A 14,787-nucleotide genomic window follows, 5' to 3' on the forward strand; every position below is an offset into this window, starting at 1 on the left:
CTATCATTTTCCCATTTAATAGCTTCCCACCAGATAGATCCAAACCCCAATGAACCTACAAGTCACATAAACTTGACATTATTGAAACCTTTTATATGCCAATTCTGAATTTACATGAATTAGAAGGCCCTGAAAACTTCCAAAGGAAATACGACACACAAGAGTGGGGTAATCAGAGATAAATTATTTGCCAGGCATATTCTAAAACCAAGTTGAATACACACAAATGAGGAAGTCAGAAATAAAGCATCAGACTGGAAAGCTTTTTAAAGGTATCCTAAAGCCATGAGGCTTTTCCCAGTTCCCAATAAAAGAAAATATTTGCAAGGAAGTTCTTTTTCAAAGAAGAGTAGAAGGTATGTGTCCAGTATGTTGGCCCAGCACTACTAAGTGTGGAGATTATGGACATAGTAAGCAAGCTAAAGAAAGGATTTTGCAAGCAAAGCACGTATCCTACATTTGTAGAATTAGCATGAATAAAACAATCCTATACTGTTAGAACCCCCTCCCCAACTTCTATAAAACTAAGCAAATAAACATATCCAGTTTATGTCATCATGGCTTGAGGGCATAAAATCTATGCTGACATTCTTGGAACCACACTTATCAATTTTGATTGGGATCCAAACTCAGAGCTATAGACCATGAAGATTATTTCTGACATCCATAATACAAGCAGTAGCCTTTCCGGACTGGGTTAGGTTCATGATTTACTTACACACTTCCTGTGGTAGAGCTGCTATCAGTGAGGAAAGACCCGTTAGTTCTTTCCATCTGGGCCAGGCTGAAAAATAAAAATAAAGAGGTGAGAAAATGTGGTCCTATAAAACAGGATCAACTAGAAACACATCCTCAGTCATTTGTTCAACTATGAGACTTCAGACAAAACAGGAGACCTTGAGTTATATTTCTATTATCACTACCTTCAAGTGTGGAAGGCAATTTTGTCTTACATCATATTAGAAACTCTTCTGATGAACCAATTCTTCCTAATTGATCTCCCAACCCCTCTAGCACACAAATCCAATGATGTTGTCTCATGTTTCAAGACTATGGCTTTTCCATGGGACCAAGCCTCTTAGTACCTGGGCCTTCCAGAGTTATACTGCAGTTTCTCTTTTTCACGTTCTCTCAACTCTTCATACCCCTTCCTGTGGAGCAGTAAACAAGCCACATTCTTTCCCTGCCCAATGCTTTTTAGTAGATTTTCCCATCAGCCCCAATATGCCTTTGTCCAAAAATTGTTAACTTTGACTCACTTCAAATGTTATTATTTTCATAATGCTTAACTAGCATTTGTTAGACCTAGTTGGTTTACAAGGACCACAGAACAGCCTGTTTTTTTTTTTTTTTATTGTTTGGAGATGCTAAAACAAGCCTCGCTCATAAAACATTAGCATAAATTTAATTACAGTTTGTAATTCATATGTGCACCATCTCCTGAGAATACTTCCAATCCCTGTTTCCATTCACTGAAACTAGGTTACATTATCTAAATCCTGCCTGTAGAGTGTCTGGGTTCTCATGAGCTCTGTAATCACTGCCTGCTGAGATTTACAGCTCAGAATAAATAGCAATGTGCTTGGTAACGTGAAATTACCCCATGAAAAGATGATGGCCCAGATTCCTGCCAAACTTCTTTCCATAAAGGTATGTTAACTGTATCAGATTCATACACAAATAGATCAATTCTGGATGGCAGTGCAAAAAGTCCCATCCATTTCTTACCGGGTAGCATACTGCTCTATTCTCGAGTGAGTGTCATCATGAAATAGCTGGGGGGAATGTGAGGGGCTGTAAAATAAAACAAACAAAAACACTATATTTATGCCCAGACATTGGAAAGCATGACTAGCAGGAATGTTAGTTTAGTTAAATAATGAATTCGCCATGCAAACACACCACCAGAATCGTTACCCGGAATGCAGAGGTAGTACTTCAGATAAGAATTAAGTAATCACCCCAGTGCTAGTACACCTGCTCAGAACACCCTTCTGCACAAGGGCTGGGAATACTCACTCATAGTGCTCTGGCCACATACTGATGAGGGTGATAGGACTGTAGAGAGGGGAGAGGGAGACAAAAGCCACAGAACAAACACTTTAGAGCAATTCCAGACAAAGATGTGGGGGAGGGGAATGGGGGCAGAGGATGCTCAGTTGCTTTCCACTCACAGGTGGCTACCCTGACCATTCACCATGGTGAAATCAAAAAGCAACTGAAGTCACCACTTATTCTAGAGAAGATGCTCTGATGTCAAGAGTCCTTTGGGAAGGGCAGGGGAGCCTTTGAGGAGGAAGGGGCGTTGGACCCTTTTCACAGAATATTTGTTACTATCAGGCTAGCAAAACAGAGTAGAATGTTTTAAAATTGTTCAAAATGATAGGATAATTTTAAAGGTGGCATTCTAGAGTATTCTTAGGGGAGATGCAATCATATTTTTTTATTTCTTTCCTAGAGAAGAAATATAATAAAAGGTGATTTGATATATATGTGTGTGTGTGTGTGTGTGTGTATATATATATATATATATATATATATATATATATATATACACACATATGTGTTTGTGTGTGTGTATAGTAATGGCAGAGCTGAAGTAACACATTTTTTCTGATTTTTTATCCAATATTTTGTGCGTAACTTCAAGCTCAAATGTACCCAACGAGGTCAATTAAGCCAATTGCACAGATCTATAGGAAAACAGCTGCAAGCCACAGGCCTTCCCCTGCATTGGGGCAGAAGCACCCCAGCACTTCGGTACACTGAGAGCAAGTTCGCTGAGAAGGACACGCACTCATCCAACACAGCCGTACCCAGTGGTTCAATCCAGAAAATGGACATGGGACAATGTGTTTTGCTTGAACCATGCATTTTGTCTAAGGCTGGATCATTGCACAGGGGACAAACCCAACCCCCCTGTACCTCTCAGGAGTCCCCAGTCTCCGTGAGACATCTTTGAGAACAAGTGTTCCAAATGTGAGACAAATCCAAACCCTAACTTAATGGGGAAGGAGCTGGGGCAAACAAATGAATGCTGAACTTTAAACATATTAAAAAATAATTAGTTGTCTATTTCATTAAAATTTCCTGCAAAAGCTAATGCTGACTGAAGCAAAATGACTCTATACTTCCTTGATTCTTTTTCTGTGATGTGTACGTACTTAAGAAAAGGTTAATGATCTCATCACCTCCTACAGTGAAGTACAAGGTGTGTGTGTGTGTGTGTGTGTGTGTGTGTGTGTGTGATCTCATCACCTCCTACAGTGAAGTACAAGGTGTGTGTGTGTGTGTGTGTGTGTGTGTGTGTGTGTGTGTGTGTGTGTGTGTGTGTGTGTGTGTGGCAAAGACCAGAAAGAGATGGGAAACTCTCTTACTTGATGGAAAAACTAAGTCTCCCAAATGGTCTGTCAAAAATGGGCATGCATCCACTGTATTTCCCAGAATACATATTCTGTGAATGTACTTAATTGTACATGAGTGAGACAGACACAGAAATAATCAAACAACAGAGTATTCTATACCACATCTCATGAGTACTTTTCATTAGCCTGATAAAAGGATGTGAAGTGGGAGGTGACAGGTTTGCTATACTTTCTAGAACCAGAACCATTATAAGGGATCATTTCTGGAATTCAAGTGTACTGCAAAACTTAACACAAGCCTGAAACACAGAAGAAAAATTGTACTTTTTTATATATATTTTTTATTGCCCTGGACCTTGAAAAAGCTTTGTGGAAACTTGATTAGTCTCTGTAAAGTCAGTACAAAAATCATTTATGAATGAAGATAAAAATGGCAAGGGCAAAAAACTCGAGTAAAGTTTTAAAAAACATTTCAAGCTTATTTTTTATGGAAAATTTCTGAGAAACAGATGTAAAAAAATCAAACAATAGGCTTCCTTGAATTCAGAGCATTTTGATTTGCAGAAAAAAAAATCAAGTAAAAAAAAATCAAGTGAAAAATCAAGGCATTGGACAGTTAGAACCTACAACTGAATGGGGTTGAAAATAAGGTCAGGACTAGAGGTGTGGCTTAGTGATACAACACTTGCCTAGTATACAGGAGCCTTAGGTTCTATTCCTAGAACTAGCCAATCAATCCCTTAACCAATCAGTCATAGAGATAGATAATGATAAGACTAAACTGTGTTAGCCCAGATGTCATAATTCAGACTCATTGTGTATGGTGGCTGAGCAGGTTGGTTTGATGCATCCCATTCTAATATGCAAGGGATCAACTCTACTAATTATAATTCTTATATGAAACACAGCCCAATCCCAATGAGCTCAGTGCTTCTTTCGGTGCCTTCAACTCCCAGCAGTCCCCTGCTTATACTTCTGTGTTTCGTCTTCTCCAATTGCCTTGTTCCACAGCAGTTTACTAGGGTTGCAGCATTGCTCTTCCAAAGGAACTCTCCCTGGCTCCTCAAATCCTCTCAAGACACCTGGCTCATCCTTTGTGGTCTGGCTCCCATTGCTTTCTCTGCTCTCATTCTTTCCACTGTGCTTAGCTTCCCGGCCTTGTTTTCCAGCCATCATACATCCGGGTTTTGAAAAATGCCCAGAAACTCTCCCCCTCCTCTGAGATCATCAAACACTCTGTATTTGGCCTTATTCGACTTTCAGGTCCCTGCCTCCAATCCAGGGTGCTCACCTCACAATTACATTTCCTCAGATCTTTAGGAAGCTATGAAACTTACATGTGCTATACCAGAGATGGAGCTATTTCACTTTGTTTTTTTTTTTAATCTTCAGGGAAACAAACCTAATTTTTTAGCCAATAATTTCTCATGACTCTCAAATACCTGTTGCCACTTGTTTAGTTTGTCAGGTTTATTATTTTTAACAGTACATTCTCTAATTTTACTTGCTTATATTTAGAAAGGTTTGCATATATACTTATAAAATTAAATGAATAAACGTTATCATGGATATGTTTACTCCTTTTAGTAATTACTCGTTCACTTATGTATCCTTTTCATGAATGCACATATAATTACTGGTCAAAAGATAAAACATTGCGATTTGCAAGGATAAAGGCAAAAAGAGGCCAAATAAAATGCAATAGGCCCCATAAACAACTTCAAGCCCTTTACCGCTTCACTGGCTTTTCACTAATGCCCTCCTCCTACAAATAGGAGAATAAAGAAAATCAATATTTTTTAACTAACTACTCATACAAGTTGTTACACCAGAAGATTAAGTGTACCTGTACCAGAAAAGACTCAGCAGAAAAAATGAACCATAACAAATCTGGAGTTTCAGCTAGGATTCTAAAATGAAGAAAACCCACTCATTATATCTCATTATATCCAGTACCCCATAAATCCATAAATCTTTTCCAGTAGGGCTCTGGCATGTGACTCAATCCCTTTCCTTCTTTTCCCTTTTCTTCCCTTTCTTTTCTTTTCCCTGCCCTTCCCTTCCCTTCTTCTCACTTCTCTCCTCTCTCTCTCTCTCCCCCCTCCCTTTCTCCCCTCCTCCCCCTCTCCTTCTTTTTAAGACAGGGTCTCCCTATGTGGCCAGGTAAGCTAGTCTGGACCTTACTTATGCAGCCCAGGCTATACATTCAACCCTCCTGCCTCAGCCTCTTGAGTGCTGGGTTCCAAGCATGTGCCACAAAGCCTATACTTCCTTCTTTCTCGCCCTTGTTTCCTTTTCATTGAAAATTTACATTAAGCAAGGTGAGGTACTACACCTTATGCCTCAAAAGTGGAGCACACATTTTCTGGTATTTCTTCTCTGTTAATTTTTTCCTCTAAAAGAGTCACTCAGAATTGAATGCTTGATGCCAATGACTATTTTGACATCAAGAGGCCTAATACAAATGTGCAAAAGGAACATTAAATGTGTGTCTCTCTGTATGCTTCACAGTAACCTTGTAGATATTTGGGACACGGGTGTCAATGGTGTATCAAAGAGTGCAAAGCACATAGCTCAGTTCAAACTTATCAAATTATCTCATAAATTCAAGCATACTTCTGTGCTCCAAATAGCCAGCCCAAAGGTTAATTGGCTCTGATACAGATAGAAGTAACAATTTTTCATAAGGTGTTCAGCACAGTTAAGACTGTTTGTGGTACTAAAACAAATAATGATTAGCATACAACCTTTTAAGAAAAAGGCAAAAAGCATATTCACTAAACAAACAAATGAACCAACCATTTGATTTTCCAAAAGTTATTTAAATAGTTCTCCTTAAAGGAATATCATTTTCATAAAATCTGCTGTAAAGTATACCACAGAAACAATCAAGAACGTGTAGGGTATAGTCTGATGTCCACTAGCTATTGGAAAAGTTGAATTGCTTTCCATGCTCTAGTTGTGTGTTATATATATGAACCTAGTCATGTAAAAGAGAAATACACATAAAGTTCCTGGTCTTTAAGAAAGAAAGTAGGCCAAATCATCTATTTTGCTATTTTGACACCTATAAAGCATAGATCATCCGGACAAATGACATCATTACTGTTTTCTGATTGTTTTTCACATACAAAATAAAATGAACTATGAATTTTGAAAGTTAAAAGAAAGTTCTACTTGGCAAAAATTTCACTCAATCCATACTCATATACTGCAATTTTCTCTATTCATGAAATAGAAAATTTCAGGCTTTATGCTCATCTGAGGGTTTTTTCTTCTGCCAAAACTTTATTGTTCTCTAACTGCCACCCTGCGGACAAGTTGCAATACCAGCTCATTTTCTCCACATGAAGCCCAAGAGAATGGTCTTGGCAGGCGTACTGATGCTGGTATTTAACGTATGTGTGTGTGCGTGCGCATGCACATGCATGCACACACACATACACACATGCACGCCAGTACTGATGCTTGACCTCAGGATCTCACATTTTTGCTGAGCTCTTTTGTTCAACGCTGGTACCCTACCACTTGAGATACATCTCCACTTCCAGCTTTTTGCAGGTTAATTGCAGATGAAAATTTCTTGGCTTTGTTGTTGGCCTGGCGTGAAAACAGAAACCTCAGATCTCAGCCTTTGTACCTAGGATTACAGGTGTGAGCCGCTGGCACCTGGCTGGTCTTATGCATTCATTATCTTGTTTGTTTATTTTGTTTTACTTTTATTATTTGTTCATTTACTGTAGTTAGTCCTTCATTTACCTTATATTTTAATAGATATTTTTTATTGTAAAGGTACTGTAGAGAGGGGTCACAAGTTACACGAGTAAGCCAGGTAATGAGTATATTTCCTATGGAGCACTGTTATCCCTTCCTTTGTTTATTCCCTACCATCCCTTCTCTCCTTATCTCCTCCCTCCCCTTCCCCTTCATTCACTTTTGAGGCAGAGTCTTGCTAATGCCTTCCTTTGTTCACCCCAGATGAAAGTATTTTTAAAAGGAAAAAAGATGAACCAGAACAAGAGTTGACCAATATAGAAACATTCAAGGTATTAGACCTGGACGTTCAGTTGTGACATCATCAAAAAAAAATAATGAAAACTCCTGGCTGGAAAACTAATTGTAGGGGCTGGGAAGGTGGCTCAGTGGTAGAGCGCTTGCCTTGCATGCATGAGGCCCTGGGTTTGATTCCTCAGCACCACATAAGCAGAAAAAAAGAAAAAAGCCAGAAGTGGCGCTGTGGCTCAAGTGGTAGAGCGCTAGCCTTGAGCTGAGGGACAGCGCCCAGGCCCAGAGTTCAGGCCCCATGACCAGACCCCCAAAAAAACCAACAAAAAAACCAAAAAAATTGTATCCTTAACCTCTTATAAAATGAACATTTTTACCAGGACACACATCTTTTGGATATCAAATGATTTCTCTTTGGTGTTGCTAATTTTCACATAAAAGAGCCATGGGTGGGGCATGGTCATGTATGCCTGTAATCCCAGCTGCTTCAGAGGAGGTTGTAGGATTGAGGTCTGAGGCAGACCTTGGCTAATGCATACAACAGTACCTGAAAAACAAGTTAAAAGCAAAACGACAGGAACATGGCTCAAGGGGTAGAGCTTCTACCTAGCAAGTGCAAGGCCCTCAGTAAAGTTCCCAGTACCACCTAACAGATAGAGACAATATCATACATATTCGTTTTAAATTGAACTCACGTCTCTAAGTTGTCCCCCTCGAGAACTGTCTGGACCGGCAAGTAACCAAGCCGAGGGTGTTTGGCAAAGTATTTCTTTGACCTGAACTTGTTCTTCAGCACCTTGGTGAAGTCTCGCACATCCTCTCCAGATGTTGTCTACAAGGGTAAGAAGCGACAATTCTCATTAAGGTTGAAGGAGTAACTGTACTAAAATCAGAACAGGAGTGAGTTAGATGCCAGACCACGGGGGTAGTTTACCACGTTCTGTGGGATAAGATACAATACATATCATGAAAACACATAGCAGTGGGGACTCATCACCAAATATATCCCGAGGAGTTTATTGTTTTTATTTCCTGATGAAAATATGGCATAGAGAGTTCCCACTATTTCTCAACTTGGGCCAGGAAGGAAGCTTAGCTTTGGAAATGGCACTGGCTGAGACCTATCACAAATGATTTGCTATGAACTGCATGGTGGCAACAGGGTAAAATACTCTGGGTATTGTTTAACAAAGGTGAGAAATGAGGACAGCAGACTGCTCACACTGGTGCTCCACATGCATTCTAGTACATATGAGCCAGCTGACAGCCACACTGGAAAAGAAGAATAGAGAAAGAAAGGAAAGAAAGGAAGGAAAGGGAAGAAAGGAAGAAAGAAAGAGAAGGGAGGGAGGGAGAAAGGAAGGAAGGAAGGAAAAGAGAAAGGAAGGGAAGGAGGGAAGAAGGGAAGGAGGGAGAGAGGGAGGGAAGGAGAGGGAAAGAAAGAGAAAGGGAAAGGGAAAGGAAGAAAGGAAGAAAGAAGAGCCAAGAGAGAACAGGCCCCACACTGGGCTGCCTTGGAAAGAATCCTCTCTGTCCTTTCCCAGCCATGCAGATGTAGAATTAGTGTCATAATTCCCAGCCATGCAGACATAGAATAGATTGTCAGTGTTGATGGACAACATTATCGTTTCCTTAGACATTTCAAGATGATTAGTTTTCATAATCATTTAGCTTGAGATGTGCTGAAATTGCCACCGACTTGAGTTTGTAGTAGTTTCTCCTTATCTTTTCCCACAAATAGTTCTCAAAGCCCCAGTTTTCTATGTATCACCAACTTTAGTCCTTCTGAAGATATATGTAAAGACTCATTACAAAACTGAATGAACACATTGATGATGCCTTCTAATTTGCTGCTGAGCCTACCATTGAATATGCCCCAGTCTCATATCTTTATAAAGAAGATTTTCCTCCAGTTATAGCCTGAATGATAGGCAGAGTTTCCGCTGTGTGCTCCTGGTCTCCACTCTCTCTCTTTTCCTCCATGGCAAGAATGTCTAAGACTCACTAACTTGTTTTAGGAAATGGAAACTTTAAGATGTATATGACATATACTTATTTTTATTTGCATTTCCTTTATGGCTGTGGAGGTTGAACTTTCTTCATGGACTTATTAGCTATTCATATTTCTCCTCCTGAGAACTGTCTGTATGCCATTTATTAATTGCATTACTTGTTCTATTGCTAATCTATTAAGCTCTTCATGTATCCTACATATTAATCCATTATCTGTTGAACTGGTAGAAAAGATTTTCTCCCATTCTATGTATGGGGTGTCTCTTAGTTCTGGTAATTGTTTCTTTTGATGGCCAAAACTTCTTAATTTGATGTGTCCTTTCTTGCTTTCCACAGCTACAATGTCTTCATCAGAAAAGAATTACCTGTACCTTTATCTTCCAGGGCTTTCCCTATATCTTCCTGTGGTAGTTTCAAAGCCAGAGTCTTACATTCAGATCTTTGCTCCTTTGCAGTTGGTACTGCTACAGGTGAGGGATGAGAGTCTGGCTTCAGTCCTCTGCATGTAGATAACCAGTTTTCTGTGTGAACTTGCATAGAGCTACATTACCTTCTATCTGCTCCCTTTCCATCTAAATATGTTTGCTTCTAATAAACAAGGGAAACTTTTCATTCTTTTCTAGGCTTGCTAAACAAGAAAAGAGGTCTGAATAAGCCCAAGCTATTTATAATAAACTTAATCAATTGTCAAATTATTTAAACAAATATGTCCAGCACGGACAGCCCCTGCTCTCATCAGGACTTGCCATTAGATTCACAATGTCAAGCTTTTTTCTGAATAGCTGAAAATAAACTATAATCATCTGAAGTTACAGAGATCTAGATCATCCAAACTATGAACCAGATGTGCCAGTGAAAAGCTACTAATGAAAAGCTCAAGGTAGCTCTGGAGGAACGGGGTTGCTATGAGCAATGGTGGCTTGTAGATTTGAAGATCTTACTGGACAGGATAGGAACAATGAAAAGAAGAAAGACGAGGATAAAGAAGGGACTGTTCACAGAAGGAATACTTAGGACTGGGAAATAAACCAAGCAAACAACATTCACCCTTCTGCACTGAGTATCACACTACAGACAGCCAAGCTCATATATTTCTCTTTATTATCTTGTGCAGAGGGAAAAATGGAAGATACTTTCTACATTAGAAATGCAAAGCAAAGAAGATTCTGTGTAAGGATAAGCATTTATGTATGACCCAATCATTTCTCTGTCTGCTCTTAGGACAGTTAGTAAGAACTACTAAATGAAGCCATGTATTCTAGCTTTTACTTTGGCCATCTCCAAACACAGCATTGGTAACATTTTTATCTCTTAGGCCAGTGGTTTTCAAGCTTGGTTTTATATCTGCGTTTCCAGTTTATCACCCTGAGTTGTTTAGGTTGTTGAAAAGACCAGGTGCCCAAATCAAGATTCTTACCTGATATGCCTCGGGGTTATTTAGTAATCATTAGCATATTCACAGAGTGGAGTAACTTTCATCGTTGTCTAATTACAGAGTAAATTGTTCATTACTTAAACAAGGAACTCCACATACACTACACAGCCCTTAAAACTTGCCCAGCATTCATCGATGAGTTTGTTTGTTTCTGAAATGTTCATGGACATAAGTTCACATTGTGTGTGGACTTTGATGACTGGCTTTGTCAACTGAACATAATGTTCTCCTAGCTTATCTATAGTTGTGTTCCTATATGGACTCTTGTTTGAGAGGAAAAAAAAAACAATTCGCTCAAAAGTTTAAGTCTAATTCCATATCGTGTTCTTTATTCAAATATATTTAGGACATAGAAGACCAAAGCAAAACCAACCATCAAACCAAAACATAATCTCTCTCCACCTCTCTTTTACTACAACAAATACCCAGTTACCCAAAAAATTATAGCAGAAATTAAAACTGTTTCTAATGCTTATGTGAATCTACTCATTTTTATCTTCTCAACATTTTTTACATTGAAGGAGAAAAACTACCAACCAAATCTGTTATTTAAGGAGTATTAATTCTGTAGTGCTAGAAAGTTTATGAAGTCTTAAAAGAAAATGTGGAAAATAACTCATCCCTCAGCAACCAGGGATTACATTCAGCTTAGATGGATATAATTCTTTTGATGGAATAGGGCCAAAAATTTGACTTAAGCATACTTTTGCACCAAAAGTGTTAAAATATTTAGACACAATCGGTCTAATTTGCTACCTAATGTTAGGTCCTAATAATTCTCTATTTTATAGTGCTAATGCGATGGTTTGGTTAAAAAGAAAAGAAAAGAAAACAGAAAAAGAGGACCACCCACGGACCATTATGAATATAATCAAATTCAAATCTGTCTTACATTAGCTATAATACTTTGTTCACATTTTTTAAAAGCAGGTAGCTAATGCAATTATGATGGGAAGGGGAAATGGAAAGGAACACATTACTACACAAATGACTCAATGTTTAAATGGCACAAGTATGCCATAAAAGAGTAAATTATTTCCTGGTGGGAAAGCAGGATGTAGGAGAGTCTATGAATCCCCTTACTCGAAGTGGAGGTGGCAGAGACTCGGACCTTACAAATTATTGCTCTTCAATCTACTAACCATCATGGTTTGCAAGATTATTCTTAGGTTTTCTGAGAAACTACTCAGGGGTACTTAGTTTTTATTCCTTGAGAACAAATATGGACAAAATAGCATATTTTAAAGTTTTTCTTGGGTCTGTATAGCTACATATAAGTGCATGTAGAGTTCTCTCCCTGTTCCTTATGTCAAACTATATTATTCTTCACTTAAATGCTGACACCTCATAGAGCCTCAAACATGTGGACAGGTGGCAGAAAGGTCTTTTCTTCTCATTCAAATGTGTGACAAAAGCAAGACTAAGGTGCAGACTAATAGAGAATTCAGAAATGCTAACTACCACAGTATTTGCAAGCAAGTAGGCCCTTAAATAAAGTGCTTTAGGATGACTTCAGATCTGAAGATTCCTAGTATTGATGTCACAAAGCCACAGTGGAACACCTTGTAACCAACTATTTACAATGATGCAAAAATACCTCAAAGGCAAAACACACCATTCTAATTACTAACAATTTAAACAAAGCATGAAGAACCCAAGGTAAAACAAAACTACACATGTTTTCCATCTCCCAGTGGTTATTTTGTTTAAGTTATGACCTAGGATGATGGTACCTATTTCCTTAACATGTTTACTCTTAAAAGGAGATTTTTAACTATTAAGTGCCAACATGAATCAATGCTATACAGAAAAATACAAGGAAGCAAAAATCAAGGTTCTATCAAAAACAACAAATCATTTGGCAATGAATAGAACATCAAAACATTACCATTTGGAATAGGTGTAAGTACTAAAACCAGTGTTTAACAGCACCCTGACTAATAAGGTTTATGTCTTAAATATAGAAGTCAGTAGACTCCAGAGAGAACATAGGAATACTTCTAAGTAGGACATTTCTAAGTATATAATTTTTCTTTTGGTAGGGATTTGAACTCAAGGGCCTCACAGTTCCTCAGCTTATTTGCTCAGCTAGTGCTTTACTACTTGAGTAGTCCTGCTTTTTGCTGGGTCATTGGAGATGAACTCTCACAGATTTTTCTGCTCAGGGCTGGTTTCAAAACACAATCCTCCAGGTTTCAATCTCCTGAATAGCTAGGATTACAGGTGTGAGCCATTGGCACCTGGCCATTCTCAGTAATTACCTTTGTTTTTAATTGCAAAACAACCTCTGTTTTTATATCAGTTTCATCATTTTCAACAAGCTGAAATTCACAGACCTTTGAATTCTATAGATAGGATGAAATCAGTAAGAAAATCTCAGAAGAGCCTTAGAAGTCATAATGGAAAAATATGACATACACAAAAAATAAAATTAACATTAAAAGAATCACCAGGAGGCTAAGAATAAGTAAGGTAATAAGTCATCCAAAGCAAGATGGATTTTCTCCAAACCTTACCTTAAAAGCTAATGACACAATCTAAATGCACTAGACTTACTGAATAAAAGAAAAAGAAGAAAGAAAGAAAAAAAAAAAACAATGTAAAGCAGACAGCTGAAAAACCAGTCTAGGATGCTGAGGCCAGAGAAATGGTAATGGCGCTGGGTTTTATGCATATTGGCCAATATCCCAAAATCACATCTAAAGATGCAAGGCTGCCAAAAACAAACTACACTCACTCAACCAAGAATGAATCAGCGTTTTCTTATAGCGATTTTCCTAGCATTAGAAACGTTGGCCAGAGGAGGAGGGAGCAGACAAAACAACTGTGCTAGCCTTTATGCTCATTGTTTTCTTGTTTTGTATAGTTGCCAATGACAGGTCATCTGTAACTGAAAGACAGAACTTAGCTTTTCATTTCCAAATTCAAACGTTTTCTATTTTTCAGTAGGATATGGTGATTCTACCAGAAATATAAACAATGAGAAATTTGGGATACTTTCTAATGAATTAATAAGGGCCACAAGATATGCACTTGCTAAAAAATGTACTTAAATTCTGGTTTAAGGTGATTTTTCCTGTCCTCCATTCTTCCCACCAAAATCTAAGACTATCAGTGAAAAACAGTCCTAATCAAAGCTTAGACAGAAAGCAGGAAAGATTATAATTATTCCATCTTGCAATTAAAATGTTAGAAGTAGCTGACTTTGCTAATCTAGCAAATGAAATGTTGTAAATATTCTATTCCTTCATCCTCACCTAACACGTCTTTTAAACAACCTTCGCATTTTAGCTAACTTTTTCAGATCCTTACTACGGTGAATTCTTTTCTTTTATGTATCCCCTTACATGTTGTTCATAAATGATACTTCAATCTCATTTTATCATGGAATTCTGACGATGCGCCTAGGATAATATCCATCTTCCCCCACCATCTTTATTGTTAACTGCACAATCTCCCATAATTGGAGTTACAACTGAGACATGAGACCAATGAAGAGGTGATTATGTCAAAGAATGGCTTAATATTGTTAGGACACAGAGTGTTAGTTATTGCAGCTATATGTTCCTGATCAAGTGGCTGAGTACATCCTTGTTCTGTGTTCTTTCTCCATCTCATCTTAGCTTGTCATGTAGTATCTCCAACCACTCCAACCAATGCCCTTACCAGATACAGGCTTTGATCTTAAGATTTTCCAGCTTCCAGAACCATGAGACAAATAAACATCTAAACTTCATAAATTACTCTATCAGCTGTTATAGTGGCAGTAAATGAACTAAGGCATCCTTGAAGAGCCAGGACCCAAAGCAGAACCTGAACACAGGCCTCAGTTCTCCCCTAGTTTATTACCATACCCCTTGGATCCAGTTCTGCCTCTCCATCACTGCCGTCTCTTCATCAAATCTAGCACGAAACGACACTGTCTTTGTTTCTTTGGGTCTTCATTTCATTGTGGAAGTTTTTGTGCTA

General features: G+C 38.3%; 1 protein-coding gene across 10 annotated transcripts in view; it reads right to left on the reverse strand.

Annotated features, from left to right (window-relative positions):
• The window catches only part of Utrn (utrophin), a 427,285-nt gene that overhangs the window by 22,622 nt on the left and 389,876 nt on the right, over positions 1-14,787 (reverse strand). For 8 of the 10 annotated variants that reach the window (XM_070010729.1, XM_070010724.1, XM_070010730.1 and 5 more), the window contains 4 exons: positions 8,066-8,202; positions 2,020-2,058; positions 1,729-1,794; positions 719-784 (listed from right to left, as the gene is read on the reverse strand). In XM_070010729.1, the coding sequence (XP_069866830.1) occupies positions 719-784; positions 1,729-1,794; positions 2,020-2,058; positions 8,066-8,202 (308 nt within the window). The remainder of the gene's footprint in view (positions 1-718; positions 785-1,728; positions 1,795-2,019; positions 2,059-8,065; positions 8,203-14,787) is intronic. The other 2 variants (XM_070010727.1, XM_070010733.1) reach the window with 1 other exon arrangement.

Source organism: Dipodomys merriami, unplaced genomic scaffold (genome assembly GCF_024711535.1).
Source record: "Dipodomys merriami isolate MVZ:Mamm:240054 unplaced genomic scaffold, mDipMer1.0.p SCAF_8, whole genome shotgun sequence".
Classification (NCBI taxonomy): domain Eukaryota; kingdom Metazoa; phylum Chordata; class Mammalia; order Rodentia; family Heteromyidae; genus Dipodomys; species Dipodomys merriami.